This window comes from Myripristis murdjan, chromosome 4, assembly GCF_902150065.1.
Source record: "Myripristis murdjan chromosome 4, fMyrMur1.1, whole genome shotgun sequence".
NCBI lineage: Eukaryota > Metazoa > Chordata > Actinopteri > Holocentriformes > Holocentridae > Myripristis > Myripristis murdjan.
Window position 1 is genome coordinate 35,077,023 of NC_043983.1, and position 15,163 is coordinate 35,092,185.

The 15,163-nt window shown below is 43.5% G+C and overlaps 2 protein-coding genes across 2 annotated transcripts in view; one reads left to right on the forward strand and one right to left on the reverse strand.

The window, feature by feature from the left end:
* Window positions 1-15,163, forward strand: part of frem1b (Fras1 related extracellular matrix 1b) — a 68,527-nt gene that overhangs the window by 47,563 nt on the left and 5,801 nt on the right. Inside the window, exons 25-29 of the mRNA XM_030048798.1 lie at window positions 3,626-3,827; window positions 4,328-4,472; window positions 11,794-11,923; window positions 12,698-12,770; window positions 13,527-13,676. Coding sequence (XP_029904658.1) covers window positions 3,626-3,827; window positions 4,328-4,472; window positions 11,794-11,923; window positions 12,698-12,770; window positions 13,527-13,676 — 700 coding nt within the window. The remainder of the gene's footprint in view (window positions 1-3,625; window positions 3,828-4,327; window positions 4,473-11,793; window positions 11,924-12,697; window positions 12,771-13,526; window positions 13,677-15,163) is intronic.
* LOC115358346 (tripartite motif-containing protein 16-like) lies at window positions 5,947-7,937 on the reverse strand. Its single transcript, XM_030050284.1, has one exon. The coding sequence runs from the start codon at window positions 7,898-7,900 to the stop codon at window positions 6,239-6,241; it is 1,662 nt and encodes a 553-aa protein (XP_029906144.1). The 5' UTR covers window positions 7,901-7,937; the 3' UTR covers window positions 5,947-6,238.

The window sequence follows — 15,163 nt, forward strand, 5'->3', positions numbered from 1 at the left end:
CCTTAAACCATGAACCCTGAACCATAAACCCTAAAGAATGAACCCTGAACCCTGAACCCTAAACTCTAAACCCTTAAACCCTGAACCCTGAACCCTAAACTCTAAACCCTTAAACCCTGAACGCTGAACCCTAAACCCTGAACTCTATCCGAAGCAGCTGCACCTCAGGTTGACAACGGCAGAGCAACAGATTCTGATATTACACAAAAGTAAAAAAATGAAGGGATGACATGCCTTTGTTTCTTTATCTTTTTGGTTGACTGTTTTGAGAGTGCTGCCCCCTCCTGGTGAGGAGACACTAGCCCTAACCCCGCCCCTCCTCACTCTGACCCAAACCTCAACCCCTCCAGACTGTGGGCGTTCCTGGAGCAAAACCTGCAGAGATTTAAATCTGAACCCTGTCTGAGGGACCGAAACACAGAGTGCAGTACAGCCGTCTGTCCAGCGGGGGCAGCACTGAGCCCCTGCTAAACAGAGCAGAATATGTGGTGGTCAGCGGAGCTAAATGCTATAAACTGATCAGTCCATTCTGTGAAATCCATGGCTGTAAAATGACATTAGAGAGGAGATTTTAGCCCAGGTTTAGCGCTCTACGTCGCCCCCTAGAGGTGAAACCACATATTTTTTATCACATATTGGACACCCTTTAGCAGGAGAAAATGATCTGACCGCTTGGATGTGGGCTTGTTGACAAAGAGAGACCTGTTGAAACCTGTGTGACCCAACAAAACAAAAGCAGCTCTGTCGCCACGCCGCGGTGACCTCTGACCTTTGACCTCCTTCCTGCTGAGCTGTAATCGAGTCTCTCTGAGCCTCAGAGCAGGAAAATGACTGGAGCCAACATTTTAATATTTGAAGCAGAGAGCAGCAGGAGCTCAGCCTGGCCCATAGCATGCTACCTGCTCTGGGCCTCAGGACGCACACACACACACACACACACACACACACACACACACACACACACACACACACACACACGGGCAGCCAGGCGGTTAGCGTGCTGGCTGGACCGACTGTCCTGAGCCTCTGAGGCTGTTTGTGATTGGGTGGTGAGTCTGGTACTGAGGGGGATTTGTACATACTGTGTGTATGTACACACACACACACACACACACACACACACACACACACACACATCCACAGTTGAGGACTTTGGGGATCAAACAGCTGAAGTTGCCAAAATCACAGAGAGAAAAAGTGAAGAGAAAACTATTCCTATGTGCTGCTGAAAAAAGTTCTTGTAACTTAAAACTCATAAAAACAAGATTTTGTGAAAAAACGAAAACAGAACCAGTCCTGTCTGCTCGTTAAACTAATCTGATAAATAAAATTTAAAAAAAAAAGTGATTTTTTTTTTCATGTGTGAAATGTGTCTGGCGAGGATTTTTTTTTAATCCATATTAATACATTTCTAAATGAGGAAAAAAACTGTAAATACATTTTTAAAAGAATTTGTGATATGCTATTTGAATTTCAGAGCACCTGAACCTCTGTCATTTTACCTTCAAAAAGCTGCCAGAGCCACAAGTGAAATCAAAACTAACCACAGAACCACAGAACCCACAGAAAGAACTACAGGAACCTAAACTGAAAAATATGAACTGAAAATACCGCTCTCCTAAAAAATATAAGAACAATAATAAATAAATTGAATAATGTAAAATATAAATATTATCTTTATTTTATTCATTATAACTTAAGTATAAAAATCTATTCTTTATAATATAACTATAATAACTATAAAGAAAAACTGAATAAACCTCCAGCAGTCTGACAGGCCGTTATGAAGCAGACTCATCAGATAACACAAGGCTGGGGCGCCCTCCAGTGGCAGAAAGATGGAACTGCACATCTGTCTCTCTAAAGGCTGGTAATTTTTTTTTTTTTTTTCTGGTTGTTTGGCTCCGTCTGTGAAACTCTAAACCACAAAACCTCCATCCAAACCAGCAGCACATCCTACATCTCTTACAAAAGCAAACAATTCTTGCAGAACTTTTCAAACTTGTTTAAAAACTTGTGAACAAAACACACTATCAGTACAAATGAGATGCAAAAATACAAATATATATTTGTGCTGGAAAAAAAGAACAAAATAGAATGAGGCCAAAATCTGCCCTTCTTTTTGGGTCTGGACATAAAGCCTTCATCTCACTTCTTCACCTCCTCCTCCTCCTCTTCTTCCTCCATTCTGGTCCAAACCGGATGTTTCTCTGTGGTTCAGGCTCTGGTTTGTAAACGCTGAAAGCTGATTGGTCAGACAGAGAGCAGTGTGTGCAGTTCATCCTGCAGAGTGACAGAAAACGACAGGAGAATGAGCCTCAGTTTGACTCACCTGGTGAAAGCAGGGACTCCAGGTGTTTCAGACACAGAGCTGCAAGAAGCACTGAGGGAGTAAAAGTTCACAGATTTACTGCCACCTGGCGTCCAGCAGGGGGAGCTGTCTGACGCCTCTGACTGGAGCACTTGGTCTCTCTTTCTTTTCTTTTCTTTTCTTTTGTTATTTTATTTATTGAGATTTTCCTTTTTTCTCCACTGAAAAAGACACAATACAAGTTTTAAAACAGCATCAAACATCAATCAGTCCCCCTCCACCAGGAATTATGAAAGAAGTAAATAAATTAAACACTAATGCTATGGTTGCTATTACGGCTGCTAATAATAATGATACTACTACTACTACTACTACTACCAATAATAATAATAATAATAATAATAATAATAATAATAATAACAATACTACTACTACTACTACTAATAATAATACATTTAATACATGTTCAGGTGGCGAAGTCCAGTTTTATTTCATACATCAGAGTGCGGTGTGATGTGCTTTACATGGGACAAGACAGAAAAGAGCAAAGAAACGACAAAACACAGAAAAAGCAGAATGTAAAAATTATATGATGGGTGCAAAAATGTATTCAGAGAAGCTCTGTCAGACCTTCAGTTTTTTTTAAATCCAATTTAAAAAAAATGCTGCGCCCATTATCTTCATTTCTGAATTATTTTGGAGAATTCACTGGCTTCAGCAGAAGCTGTGATGTGACTGTGATGTGCCTTTAAGACTGTTGTTGTTCATAAGAGCTAGAGAGTTAATACATTTTATAGATAAAACCTGAAACAAACCATTTGAAAAAAAAAATAGAGTAAAATTTTTAAAAAATTGCTTAACAAACATGATTTGACAGTTAAATCATTTTGCAACTTGGTAGGTAAAGTGGCATCAGTCTGAGTTTCTACCAGCAGCAGGTGACCTTTGACTTTTTGACTCAAAAATACCATTTCCCCTCAGCCAGACGTGAAGGACTGCCACAGCCTCGGCTCTAACTGAACACTGCAGATACTAATGGACGGACGGCCAGAGAATAAAACTTTATAATAATCAAAAGACATGAATTAGTGTTTCAGCATTTTCACATTTTGTCTTTTCAGTTTCTGACTGGTTTCCCTGCTGGGATCTTTAAATTAGCCCATCGTCTCATATCATGTTGCCTCCTTATTCAGTTTCAGTTATATTTTATTTGTGTATTTCTGTATGTATATATTTCTGTATTATTTATTTGTGTCAAATCATAACCAAAAGACTTTAACAGGGTTCGCTCTCTCCTCGCTGTGCTGCGTTCAGGTGGATCGGGTGGACCGGATGCCGCCGGGCCTGGCCACCAGGCGGACGCCCAGCACGGTGACGCAGCTGGAGGCCGGACGCTACGTCATCTTCATCACCTCCAAACACCTGCAGGCCTCCGACCCCGACAGCCCCACGCCGGAGCTGGAGTTCACCGTCACCCGGCCGCCGCACTTCGGCTACCTGGAGAACGCCATGACAGGTCGGCCCCCGCCCAACCGTCACGCCACAACATCCTGTCTGTCTGCAAAATATTCCAAGAAAAAAACTCTGATAAAACTGCACTTTCCTAATGTTTAATGTTAAATTCAATTCATGTTTTTATCTTTAATTGACAACTGCAACTGTGTTTATTTATCTATTGTATTATTCACTGCATTTGTATCATTTAATTTTTTTAAATTTGTATTCAGTATATCTCATTGTATTCTAAAAGCCTGACCAGGGACACAGACTGCAAATTAGCTGAAGCTAGACGTCTTATATGCATCACATTTTCTCTTTTTTCTGGCAATGTTGTATGTATTGCCCCTGTCAAATAAACATTAAAATTAAAATTAAATTAAATTAGATGAAAGTGGAAAATTTTCTCGTAAAAACTCACAAATTCATGAGAAAAAAAATTGAAAATTCTGAGATTATTCTGAGATTGGCAGTCTGTCCATCCCGTGTAATCTGAGCTCTGTCTCCCCGTCCCACCAGGAGGCTACATCAAGGGTCGTTTCACCCAGCGGGACGTGGACCAGCGGGCCGTCACGTACGTGGTCCCGGCGGACGTGGAGGTGACGGGCGACAGCTTCCAGTTCCGCCTCACCGACCCGGCAGGAAACACCATGCTGCCTGAAGTGTAAGGCCCCCAGATCCACCTGCCCTCACCGCGGTGAAACACCTGAGGCCGTGAATGTTGTCAAACTGGGATCTGGTCTGACTCTGATGCAGTTTGACTGATTAAACCTGAGCTGATTATAAAACACTTCAGTCAGATTACAAATACACACAGATTCGTATTATCATCATTATCTTCCATGGTTTCAGTGGAGACTTTAACGTATTTAAATGCCTCTTCACTTTGCCTGGAATTTAATATCGAGTCTTTTGTACTTTTGAAAATTTCTTGGCAATGGAAATTTTAAAATTTAAGGATAACCAACAGAAAATGTCGGCTCACAGAATTTCCAAAAAACACACATTGGCCTTCACAAACTCAAGTTACTGTAAAACTACGCAAAAAAAAAAAAATACACTGCAAAAAAACCCCAACTCATTTTAAGTTATTAAATCAAAGTCCTGAGTGTGTCTCCATCCTGCTAATCTACTCTACTGTGATTTTTTTCTCATATGAAGATGAAATATATCCACAAAAGCAGGGCTGGCTCTAGTCACGCTGGTGCCCTAGGAGAAATGACTCCCTGGCGCCCCCCATGCTGCCATCCTGCCACTGAATTTAAAAGTGGCCCTTAAATTTCAAGAAATCCCCCAAAATTCTGTTTTCATAACAGATGAAAAATGGGAATGGCGTCCACAATCCCAGGTGAAGAAAAGGCAGTTCAGTTCTGAGCTCAAAGTGTCGATCAAAGCTGCTTTCATTTCATCCCAGACACAGAAAAATGGCAAAAATGACTTTTGAATGCAGGGATTTCTCCCTCCTGTCACTTTGTCTTTTCTACTGTTCATGGAGGGCATTACAGCACCTCTTTGTGTTTTAGCAGCTAAACCAGTCAAGACATGCTGTCCTGTTATTATCAGATTCTCTTCAGCTGGTTGATAGACTTTCTGGAACGAGAACAGAAGAAACACTGTTGATTCTTGGAAATATTTTTAATTCATTTTCATAAACATTCCCTTGGTTGACACACCTAATCACTAAAATCTCATAACAGGTTTCTATCTCAGCAGTCACATGATTCTCACACTCGACCTGTTAAACCAGCATGTCAACACTGTGGAGGAACACATGAATCATTTCCCACTGACAAGAAGAAGAAGAATCATTTCATTTGCAGTGCATTAAAAAAATCATAGTTACAAAGTCCTGGAAACCAAATCAACAAACAGCTGTTCAGCTACAAAGAAGGACGAGTGCAAACACACTTCTGACTCCGTTAAGCAGCAAAACAGGAAGAGCAAAAACATGTTACAGGAAATATTGAGTGAAGTTAAGAATCATAAAGAGCCTCTTCAACAGTTTAATCAGTGATATTTTTTACATTGCCCTGTGAAGTGCAGTTCATTTGGCTTCTCTCTACTGTCGACTGATGGAGTTCAACCCTTATCCACCACGGCTGAACAGACCAAGAACACAATGTGCCACAGGGACGTCTGGGAAGTGCAGGACTGAAACCACAGCAATGAGCTTTTAACAGCAAAATAAAAATGCAACAAAATATTTGATATATGTGGAGTTCTTGAGTAAAAAAGAAAAAAAAGACACATCTGTTGTATTTCAGCTGATGTTGTCACACTGAGACCTAGAAAGAGAGTCATAGCCCCGCCCTCACGGTTTGAGTGACAGATGATCTGTGGCCAGTGCAGTGCAGAAACACAACAGAAACAAGCTCTTACCAACACAGATGTTATAGAAACAGACGACAGAAGTGCTTTAGTCCCTCCTGTCTACTTGAGCTCACAAAACTCTGCAGTGTCTCCGATATTGCAAAGCCGCAGTCCAGCATGGAGAGGCTGAGTGAACGTGGTCTGGACTCTGTGGAGGAGAGTCAGGGTTTCAGAGACGCTGTAGAAGGACAGAACACCTGCTGTGTGATCCAGGTACACTCCCACTCTGGAGGACACAGGGAGCGGGATTTTAGTTTTGATATTGTTGTGTCTAAGATAACAGTATGTGTTGTAACAATCCAATAACCAAGATTTGTCATTGTATCCAAATCTACATTCATCCCCTCTCCCTGTTCTGCTGATATCCTGATATGAGACTGCTATATCAACTGTCCCCTTCCGCTCCACCTCCCAGTAACAACGTCCAGTCAGACTCTCTCTGCTCAGGACCTGAGGCCTTCCAGTAAATCTGTCTGGGTGACTGGGATATGACTGTTCTTCTGCCATTCGTGTTGCTTTTCTGTTCTCCTCAGATAATGACAGCTGTGTGTTTGCTGTGTTTGGATCCAGTGTGATGTGACATGAATATTGTAAGAGCTCAGCTCTGGTCTTGTGTGGCAGTAGAACATCCACTCCAGTCACTGTCAGTGAGATCTTGGACCATTCCTCACTAAGAAGCTCCTGTAGTTTGTCTCTCAGCTCGGACACAGCTGCAGTCACATCCTCAAAGTAGCTCAGAGGACGGATGTTGATGCTGGGTGAGTGTGTAGATTCACTGAGACATGAGAGCGAGGGGTAATTCTGTAGAAAATGGATGTGATCCTGTGTGTGTGAGAGCTGCTCCAGCTCAGCGTCTTTCCTCCTCAGCTCAGCGATCTCCTGCTTCAGCTTCTCCTGAACTTCTTCAGCCCGACTCACTTCCTCTTCCTGCTGGGATCTGATCTGCTGCTTCACATCAGACCTTCTTTTCTCAAGCAGACGGATCAGCTCAGTGAAGATCTCCTCACTGTCCTCCACTGCTTTATCAGCAGAGCGACTGATGGCCTCCACCTCCTGCTGAAGCACCTTCACGTCTTTCTCTGTGTCCTGGATTCTCTGCTGGATTTTTTGCCGACTCAGCCCGAGCTCTTCCTGCCTCTCGCTCCTTTCTGCTGCAGCTGAGACTTTGCGGTGGCCTTCATGTTCATCCATGGCACAGAGATAACAGATACACTGCTGATCAGTGCGGCAGAAAATCTTCATCACCTCATCGTGACGAGAGCAGATGTTCTCCTGAAGCTTCACGGTGGCTTCCACCAGCTTGTGTTTCTTTAATGGAGCTGCATCGTAGTGAGGCTGGAGGTGCTGCTCACAGTAAGAGGCCGGACACGTCAGACAGGACTTGAGGGCTTTCAGTTTCCTCCCAGAGCAGACATCACAGGCCACATCTCCAGGTCCAGCATAGCAGAGATCAGGAGGAGCAGCTTGGAGTCCCATCTTCTTCACTTCCTCTAGTAACTCTACTATTATGGTGCTTTTCACCAGGACAGGCCTCGGTGTGAAGGTCTGTCTGCACTGCGGGCAGCTGTAGATTTCCTTGTGCTCCTCTCCATCCCAGCAGTCTTTAATACAGCTCATGCAGTAGCTGTGTCCACAGGGAATAGTCACCGGATCCTTCAGCAGATCCAGACAGATGGAACAGCAAAACTTTGCCGAGTCCGGCTGAATTCCTCGCTGAGCCATTTCCCCTCTCAGTCTCAGTGAAACGTCTGCTAGTTTCACTTTCTACCAACAGATAAGAGTTGTGCTCCGATGAGGTCAGGAAGAGGTGGGAGGGGTTCAGCTGCTGATTCACTCCAGGAAGAGGAGCGCTCTTAAAGAGGCAGTGTGTGTTTAGCTCTTATTCACAACATGAAGTGAAGTTTAGGACAAAAATAATTAAACTGTTCCATCTCATTTTCATCTTCAACCAATAGCTAATATGATCTCCAGTTATATTATGGCCATCCTGTAAGTGACGACTCCGTCAACACAACAGATCCAACAGATCCAGTCTGAAAAATGTAGATCTGGTTTACTGCACAGTGTTTACTCTGCAAGATAACAGGAAACATGGAAATATTTTGTAAGAAAGATGGTCAAAAAAAAAAAAAAAAGTCTAGAGTGATATAGAGAGACTTATGGAAGTGAAACTCATTCATGCTGCAACACTCCTTTAACCCCTTCAGCTCCAACTTCCTCCTAAAACTGCCTCAGAAAAAGCTTCAGAGTTAGAAAAAATATTTGTTTTCCTAAAGTGCCACCATGTCACATATATACCCAGTGTTGGACAAGCTGCTTGGAAAATGCAGTGAGCTGAGCTGTACACTGTTACTGTGACTGTACATGACATGAAGCTTCACTCCACTGAAGCTCCCACCAGAGAAATGCAGCGAGCTGAGCTACAATAACATGACTAAATGTAGCTCAGCTACATCAGAGCTACTTTTGTTAAAACATCAAATCAACTTCATTCCAAGTCATTGCTTTCTTAGGGTGCTTTCAGACCTGTGGCCCGTTTGCTTTGTTCCGATTCAGGGGCTAAAGCGATCCAGTTGTTTCGTTTTTCGTTTGGGGCGTTTGTGTTCACAGGGCAGCCGTCTGTAGCGGGTCAAAGCTGTAAACAAATGCCATGCGCGAACCAGCTGTTCTCTCATTGGTCAGAAATTCCCCCGAAAGAAGAAGTTTCCTCTTCCGTTCTTACCCCGGAAAAAACAAAAACCATGGAGCATCTTCAGCGTGTGTGGCTAGTTTGTTTCTGTGTGTTTCTGTGGTTAATGTACCCAGTGGCGGTTCTGCCCATGTTGCTGCCCGAGGCCAAATTACTGCCTTGCGCCCTTTTGTGTTACTACTCCTACCTACTTTTTATATGGACAAAATCTTGTTTGAATAAAAAGCCACCGGCCACGGCACCGGTCGGCATCAGGCGGGCCGGCCGCGGCACCAGCCGGTACCGCGCCCACCTGGTCAGGTCTGCCAGATCTGACAGGTGAGCGGCGCTGATGATTTTTTTTTTCTTTTTTTGCGTTTGTGCCACCCCCCACATGACATGAAAAAATGCCGCTTCGCCCGTGCCTAAAACTGCTACTGAATGTACCGGTGTTCTGTAACGGAGGAAAACATCCCGTTCTACCGGGAATCCAGACTGCGCAGGGAAAATAATATCATACTGCATCTACTGAGAAGAAGACGGGCCGCGACAAGGAGTCGCCGACGAAGATGGGCTCTGACGCTGAACCACAGTTCTGAGTGAGTTGTGTCGGTTGCTGTGTCGATTCTGTTCTCACTGCAAACGAACCGCTCCAGGGCTCGAATGGAAGCGAGCCGAGACCACCTCTTCTAGGCGATCTCGGCTCGCTTGTTTTGTCCCGCATCCGAGCACGATCGCTGTGTTCACATATGTCCAAACGAACCGATCTTTAGGGGGAAACGCTCCCTGTTTCGGAACAACTGCTCCAAACGGGACAGGTCTGAAAGCACCCATAGTGATCAATAAAATTGTCAACTGTCAAAACAATGTTGAGTTCAATAGCTGATGAAACTGTGCTCTCTCTGCTTTTCCTGCTACAAACCACGGCAACAAAAACACACAACATGCCTCAGGGTGCTTTCAGACCTGTCCAGTTTGGGGCAGTTGTTCCGAAACAGGGAGCGTTTCCCCCTAAAGATCAGTACGCTTGGACATATGTGAACACAGCGATTGAAAAAACAAGCGGGCCGAGATCGCCTAGAAGAGGTGGTCTCGGCTCGATTCCATTCGAGCCCTGGAGCGGTTCGTTTGCAGTGAGAACAGAATCGACACAGCAACCGACACAACTCACTCAGAACTGTGGTTCAGCGTCAGAGCCCATCTTCGTCAGCGATTCCTTGTCGCGGCCCGTCTTCTTCTCAGTAGATGCAGCATGATATTATTTTCCCTGCGCAGCCTTGATTCCCGGTAGAACGGGATGTTTTCCTCCGTTACAGAACACCGGTACATTCAGTAGCGGTTTTAGGCATGGGCGAAGCGGGCGTTTTTTCGGGTCAAAAAAAAAAAAAAGAAAAAATAAATAAATCATCAGCGGCGCTCACCTGTCAGATCCGGCAGACCTGACCAGGTGGGTGCGGTACCGGCTGGTGCCGCGGCCGGCCCACCTGATGCCGACCGGTGCCGTGGCCGGTGGCTTTTTATTCAAACAAGATTTTGTCCATATAAAAAGTAGGTAGGAGTAGTAACACAAAAGGGCGCAAGGCAGTAATTTGGCCTCGGGCGGCAACATGGGCAGAACCTCCACTGGGTACATTAACCACAGAAACACACAGAAACAAACCAGCCACACGCTGAAGATGCTCCATGGTTTTTGTTTTTTCCGGGGTAAGAACGGAAGAGGAAACTTCTTCTTTCGGGGGAATTTCTGACCAATGAGAGAACAGTTTTTTCGCACATGGCATTTGTTTACAGCTTTGAACCGCTACAGACGGCTGCCCTGTGAACACAAACGCTCCAAACGAAAAACGAAACAACTGTATCGCTTTAGCCCCTGAATTGGAACAAAGCAAACATCTGACTGCTAAAGTCAGACGTAGACAAAAAGACAAAAAAAAAAAAAAAAAACCACACACACACACACACACACACACATAACAACACACTGACTATGTATAATGGAAATATAATTTAAATAATGAGGCACACGAAGGTCCCAGTATCTCCCAATACAAAGGTCAACTATACGTGTGTTGAAATCAGTCAAAATAATCCATCAGTGTGTTCAAAGTAATGAGACGTCCTGTCAGCAAGTAATTGTCCAGTAATTATGAAATGAAACTGCTATGTCCAACAATACTCTTCATTAATCAAACCAAGTGGATTTACAAAAATCTCTCCACAATTACCAGCCAAATACCAACAACTGGCCAAAAAAAGGAAATGCATCAATTATTACATACACCTGCTATCCGCTTTCCCTAAAGTGTTTGCGCAAGATAGCAATTGTAGGGAAAGCACATAAAACACGCCCACGGACACATGTCCAGGCGCAAATCACAGAGTAACATAATGTATAGTGGGTAGCGTGGGCGCAAGATACCATTTAGGGATAGCGGAAGCTGCTAAATGCGCAATTCACGGGTAGCGGGTAGTGGCAGCGGGTAGCGGGTGGCACAAGATAGGGCCCTATGAGCCTCGGCGCTCGGCGACCCCGCTCTGTAACTTTACGTGGTGCCGCCCCCTGGTGGCCCAGTTGCTGTGGCTCCTATTGCAATATTTGCAATAATCCCACTTCCAGCTGATGGTGGAATATACAAACACAGTGCTGTGGATCAGCAGCTCAGGGGAGCACAGAGCAGCTAATGAGGAGATTTCACCACCATGTGGACATCACACCGAGGGAGCTACACAACACACACACACACACACACACACACACACACACACACACACACACACTACACCACATGGACATTTTTTTGCTGTGTAACTTCCCTGTTACCAGAGTTTAGCCAATCAAGAGGATGAGATCTCAGCTTGATGGATGAAATGCAGCAGGACTGTAGAGTCTGTAGAGTCTATGAAGGACTCAGACTCTGTGTGTGTGTGTGTGTGTGTGTGTATGCAGGTTGGAGTTGGCGTGGTCTCGTGTTGAGCTGTCGGCGAGCTGCTACCGAGCCTGTGAGACGGCAGGAACGCTCCAGATCCAGATCCAACGCAGCGGGACGAGCGTCGACCCCGCCTACGTCGCCATCCAGGTCCCGTCTCAGCCCTCAGCCTCACTGCCACATCAGCAGGACTGAATGAAATCTGTTTTGGCAGCTCACCTAAAAATGAAACAAAAAACAAACACATGAAAACATAAAAAGAACATAAAAAAAATCAGCTGCACAACGTAAATAAATGATTCACTCATTTATTTATTCAAACCCACAGAATTTTTGTTTTCAAATTCAAAAAGATCACAAACATTTGCTGCTGAATATTGAACAAAAAAAAATTTTTTTCTACCTTTGGAGCTGAAAACGCCAAATGTGAAAAAAAGGCCTTTTCATAATTTGACTTGCATGATTTCTCCTTTCCAGCTGTTGTTTTCTGTATTGCATGTCTATGAAGCACCTTGCTGTGTGAGTAAAGATGATGATGATGAATGCTATTATTATTTTTGTTATCAAAATCAGAATCAGAAACACTTTATTGATCCTGAAGGGAAATTGTGTCAGTTGCAGTTGCTCAAATTCTCAAGAGAGGAATATATTGTAAGCATAAATTAAAGTACAAAATAGAAAAGAAATAATAAATATAAAAATACGTGCATTAGAAATTTGTAAAAAAAAAAAAAAAAAAGCATTTGTATAATGTAAAACTAAATGCATTAGTCCTATTTGTGCAGGTTTCCTAGTTGTCAAATATATGTGCATTATTATATATATATGTGCATTAATCCTATAAAAATATTAATGCAATCAATATAGAAATATGTAAAATGTGCACCTGTATAAGCTTGTAGTATTCCTGATGTGCTGCTGTAGGTGGAGGAAGGATCAGCCAAACCCGGCCGGGACTTCACCCACAGCACAGCCGGCCTCATCCAGTTCGACCCAGGTCTGCCTCCCAGTCTCTCCACTGGACTTTAATGTCACTTTCCCAGCTGCCGTGGGTAATGGAGCCTCGGTGTGTTTACGGCCTCGGTGCGGTGACAACGCCCCAGCCGAACTCCGGTGCCGCCAGTTTCTCAAAGCAGAGTCAAGCTTGAGAAGAGTGAAATAAAAACAGGAAATTTAAAACACGTGCCAAAACTGCACGATAAAAACAAGCAATCAGCTGGAAAAAAAACAAAAAAAACAAACCAAAATAGAGGCAGCAAAACACACAAATGTCAGTAAGATACAGAAAAGATGGAGCTAAACAAAGTAAGATATAGAAACAGTAAAATAGGTAGAAACAAAGGAACACACACACACAAAAAAAAAAAACAATAGAACACGTAAAACAACAGAACAGATTAAACACAAGCGACAGTTAGGTAACAGCGATGTTGAATGAATAAGTTTTTAATTGCTGTTAAAATACAGATGGCTAATATGTTCAGACATAAAAGATCCTTTTGTCTTTACGCACTTTCTTCTCTGACCAATAATAAGCAGCACGTCACTTTAGTTCACCCCCTTTTTTTAATCTGAGCCGCGTGGAAACAACCCGAACGCATAAAGTAACAACACATCAAAGGTGTTAATCTGGATTATTCAAGCCCACTGTTCGCTGTGAAAGTGACCCGACTCTCCTCTTTGCTGTTCTTCTGTAGTTTTTACTTCCCTCCTATCCATGAATACATAACAACGTCCTCTCTGTCTGTGTCAGGCGTCAACATGAAAACCTGGAACATTTACCTGACGGACGATGGACTGGAGGAAAACCACGAGACCTTCACCGTGATCCTGAGGAACCCAAAGAACGCCGTCCTGGGCCAGAGGACCTCGGCCACGGTGGAGATCATCGACCCCAGAGGAGGTACGAGCCTGAAACAGCATAAATATTTACCTATACAGTGGTCCCTCGTTTATCGCGGGGGTTACGTTCTAAAAATAACCCGCAATAGGCGAAATCCGCAAAGTAGTCAGCTTTATTTTTTACAATTCTTCTAGATGTTTTAAGGCTGTAAAACCCCTCACTACACACTTTATACACTTTTCTCAGACAGGCATTAACATTTTCTCACTTTTCTCTCTTGTTTAAACTCTCAAAGTTCAAACCTTCGTAGAAAAATAAGTCCAGTATTATAGAATGAACACATTCTGTACTGTACAGGAGACACGGCACGGAGGAGACTGATTGACAATGATCTACAGTCCCTTAGCCAATCAGGACGCAGAACACAATGCACTGTAAAAAAAAAAAAAAAAAGCATGCAAAATTGCACCAAAAAAAATCCGCGAAACCGCGAGGCCGCGAAAGGTGAACCGCGTTATAGCGAGGGACCACTGTATTACTAATTACTAACATTTATTAATATTTACTTGGTCTGTTCATTTAATCACACTGATGTCAGAGTAAGGAGGGTGTGGCAGACCCAGAGTCCATCCATGATTTTAATTGGCTGAGATGATGCAGGAAACAGAAGATTTAACTTTTTCACCCGTCCCACATCTGAAAATGTCCATTGACACTTACTGAACCCTAATAACACTTAAGAGCGATGTTCATGGCTAAAAGCATCCAACAGTTGTGGCCCGCTGACTTGGACTGGGGGAGACTGAATGGGCTTTGCCAATTTAACAAAAAAAAGAGTGTTGGGCTGTGGGTCACTAAGCAGGACAACACGTTAAGGACAAGTTAACGTTCGAGACGCATTCATCAAGTAACGACAGAAGAGAAAAAAGCGATTGGCCCAGTGGCTGCTGCGCTCCGTGAGACTCGAGTTGAAGAGCAGTTTAATTTTAGTTTTAGTAAAATGTATGAACACCACCCCGCAGGTGTTTCCATCGGCTGACGACTCTCCGCTGTTCGTTTCAGTGCAGAGCGACACCTGGGTGGAGTTAGGAGGTTAGGGTGAGGATTTAACTCCACCCTGTTCCCCAGGATGAAGCCTGGACTGTCTGTCTGTGCAGTTTGGATTTTAACAGCTTGACAGAAGTCTTCAGTTCGCACAGAACGTTGCACAAATGTCAAAATGCAGCTTAACAGATTGTTCTTCTTGTAGGAGGCGTTTGAACTCTATACCTGCTGCTCCCTTTGGTCCTAAATTAATAACAGGGAGTCAAACACACCAAGTTGTTTGTGTTGATGGAAAAAAATCGAGCTGCACCAATAAATGAGATGCATCAATAATCAAGATGGATCAATTAACCCTCCTGATATGTTCAAATTTACGAACATCTTTTATGTTTGGGGTCAGTTTGACCCCAGCAGTTTAAACCTCCACAAAATTATTATAATTAAAGTTGTTCCCAAAGTTTATGTGTCAGGTACTTTATGTTTCTTTGCTGACGACCTAAATA

What these genes read in the sequence shown, in the direction of transcription:
- LOC115358346 (XM_030050284.1), bottom strand. Translation starts at nt 7,900, where the DNA reads ATGGCTCAGCGAGGAATTCAGCCGGACTCGGCAAAGTTTTGCTGTTCC.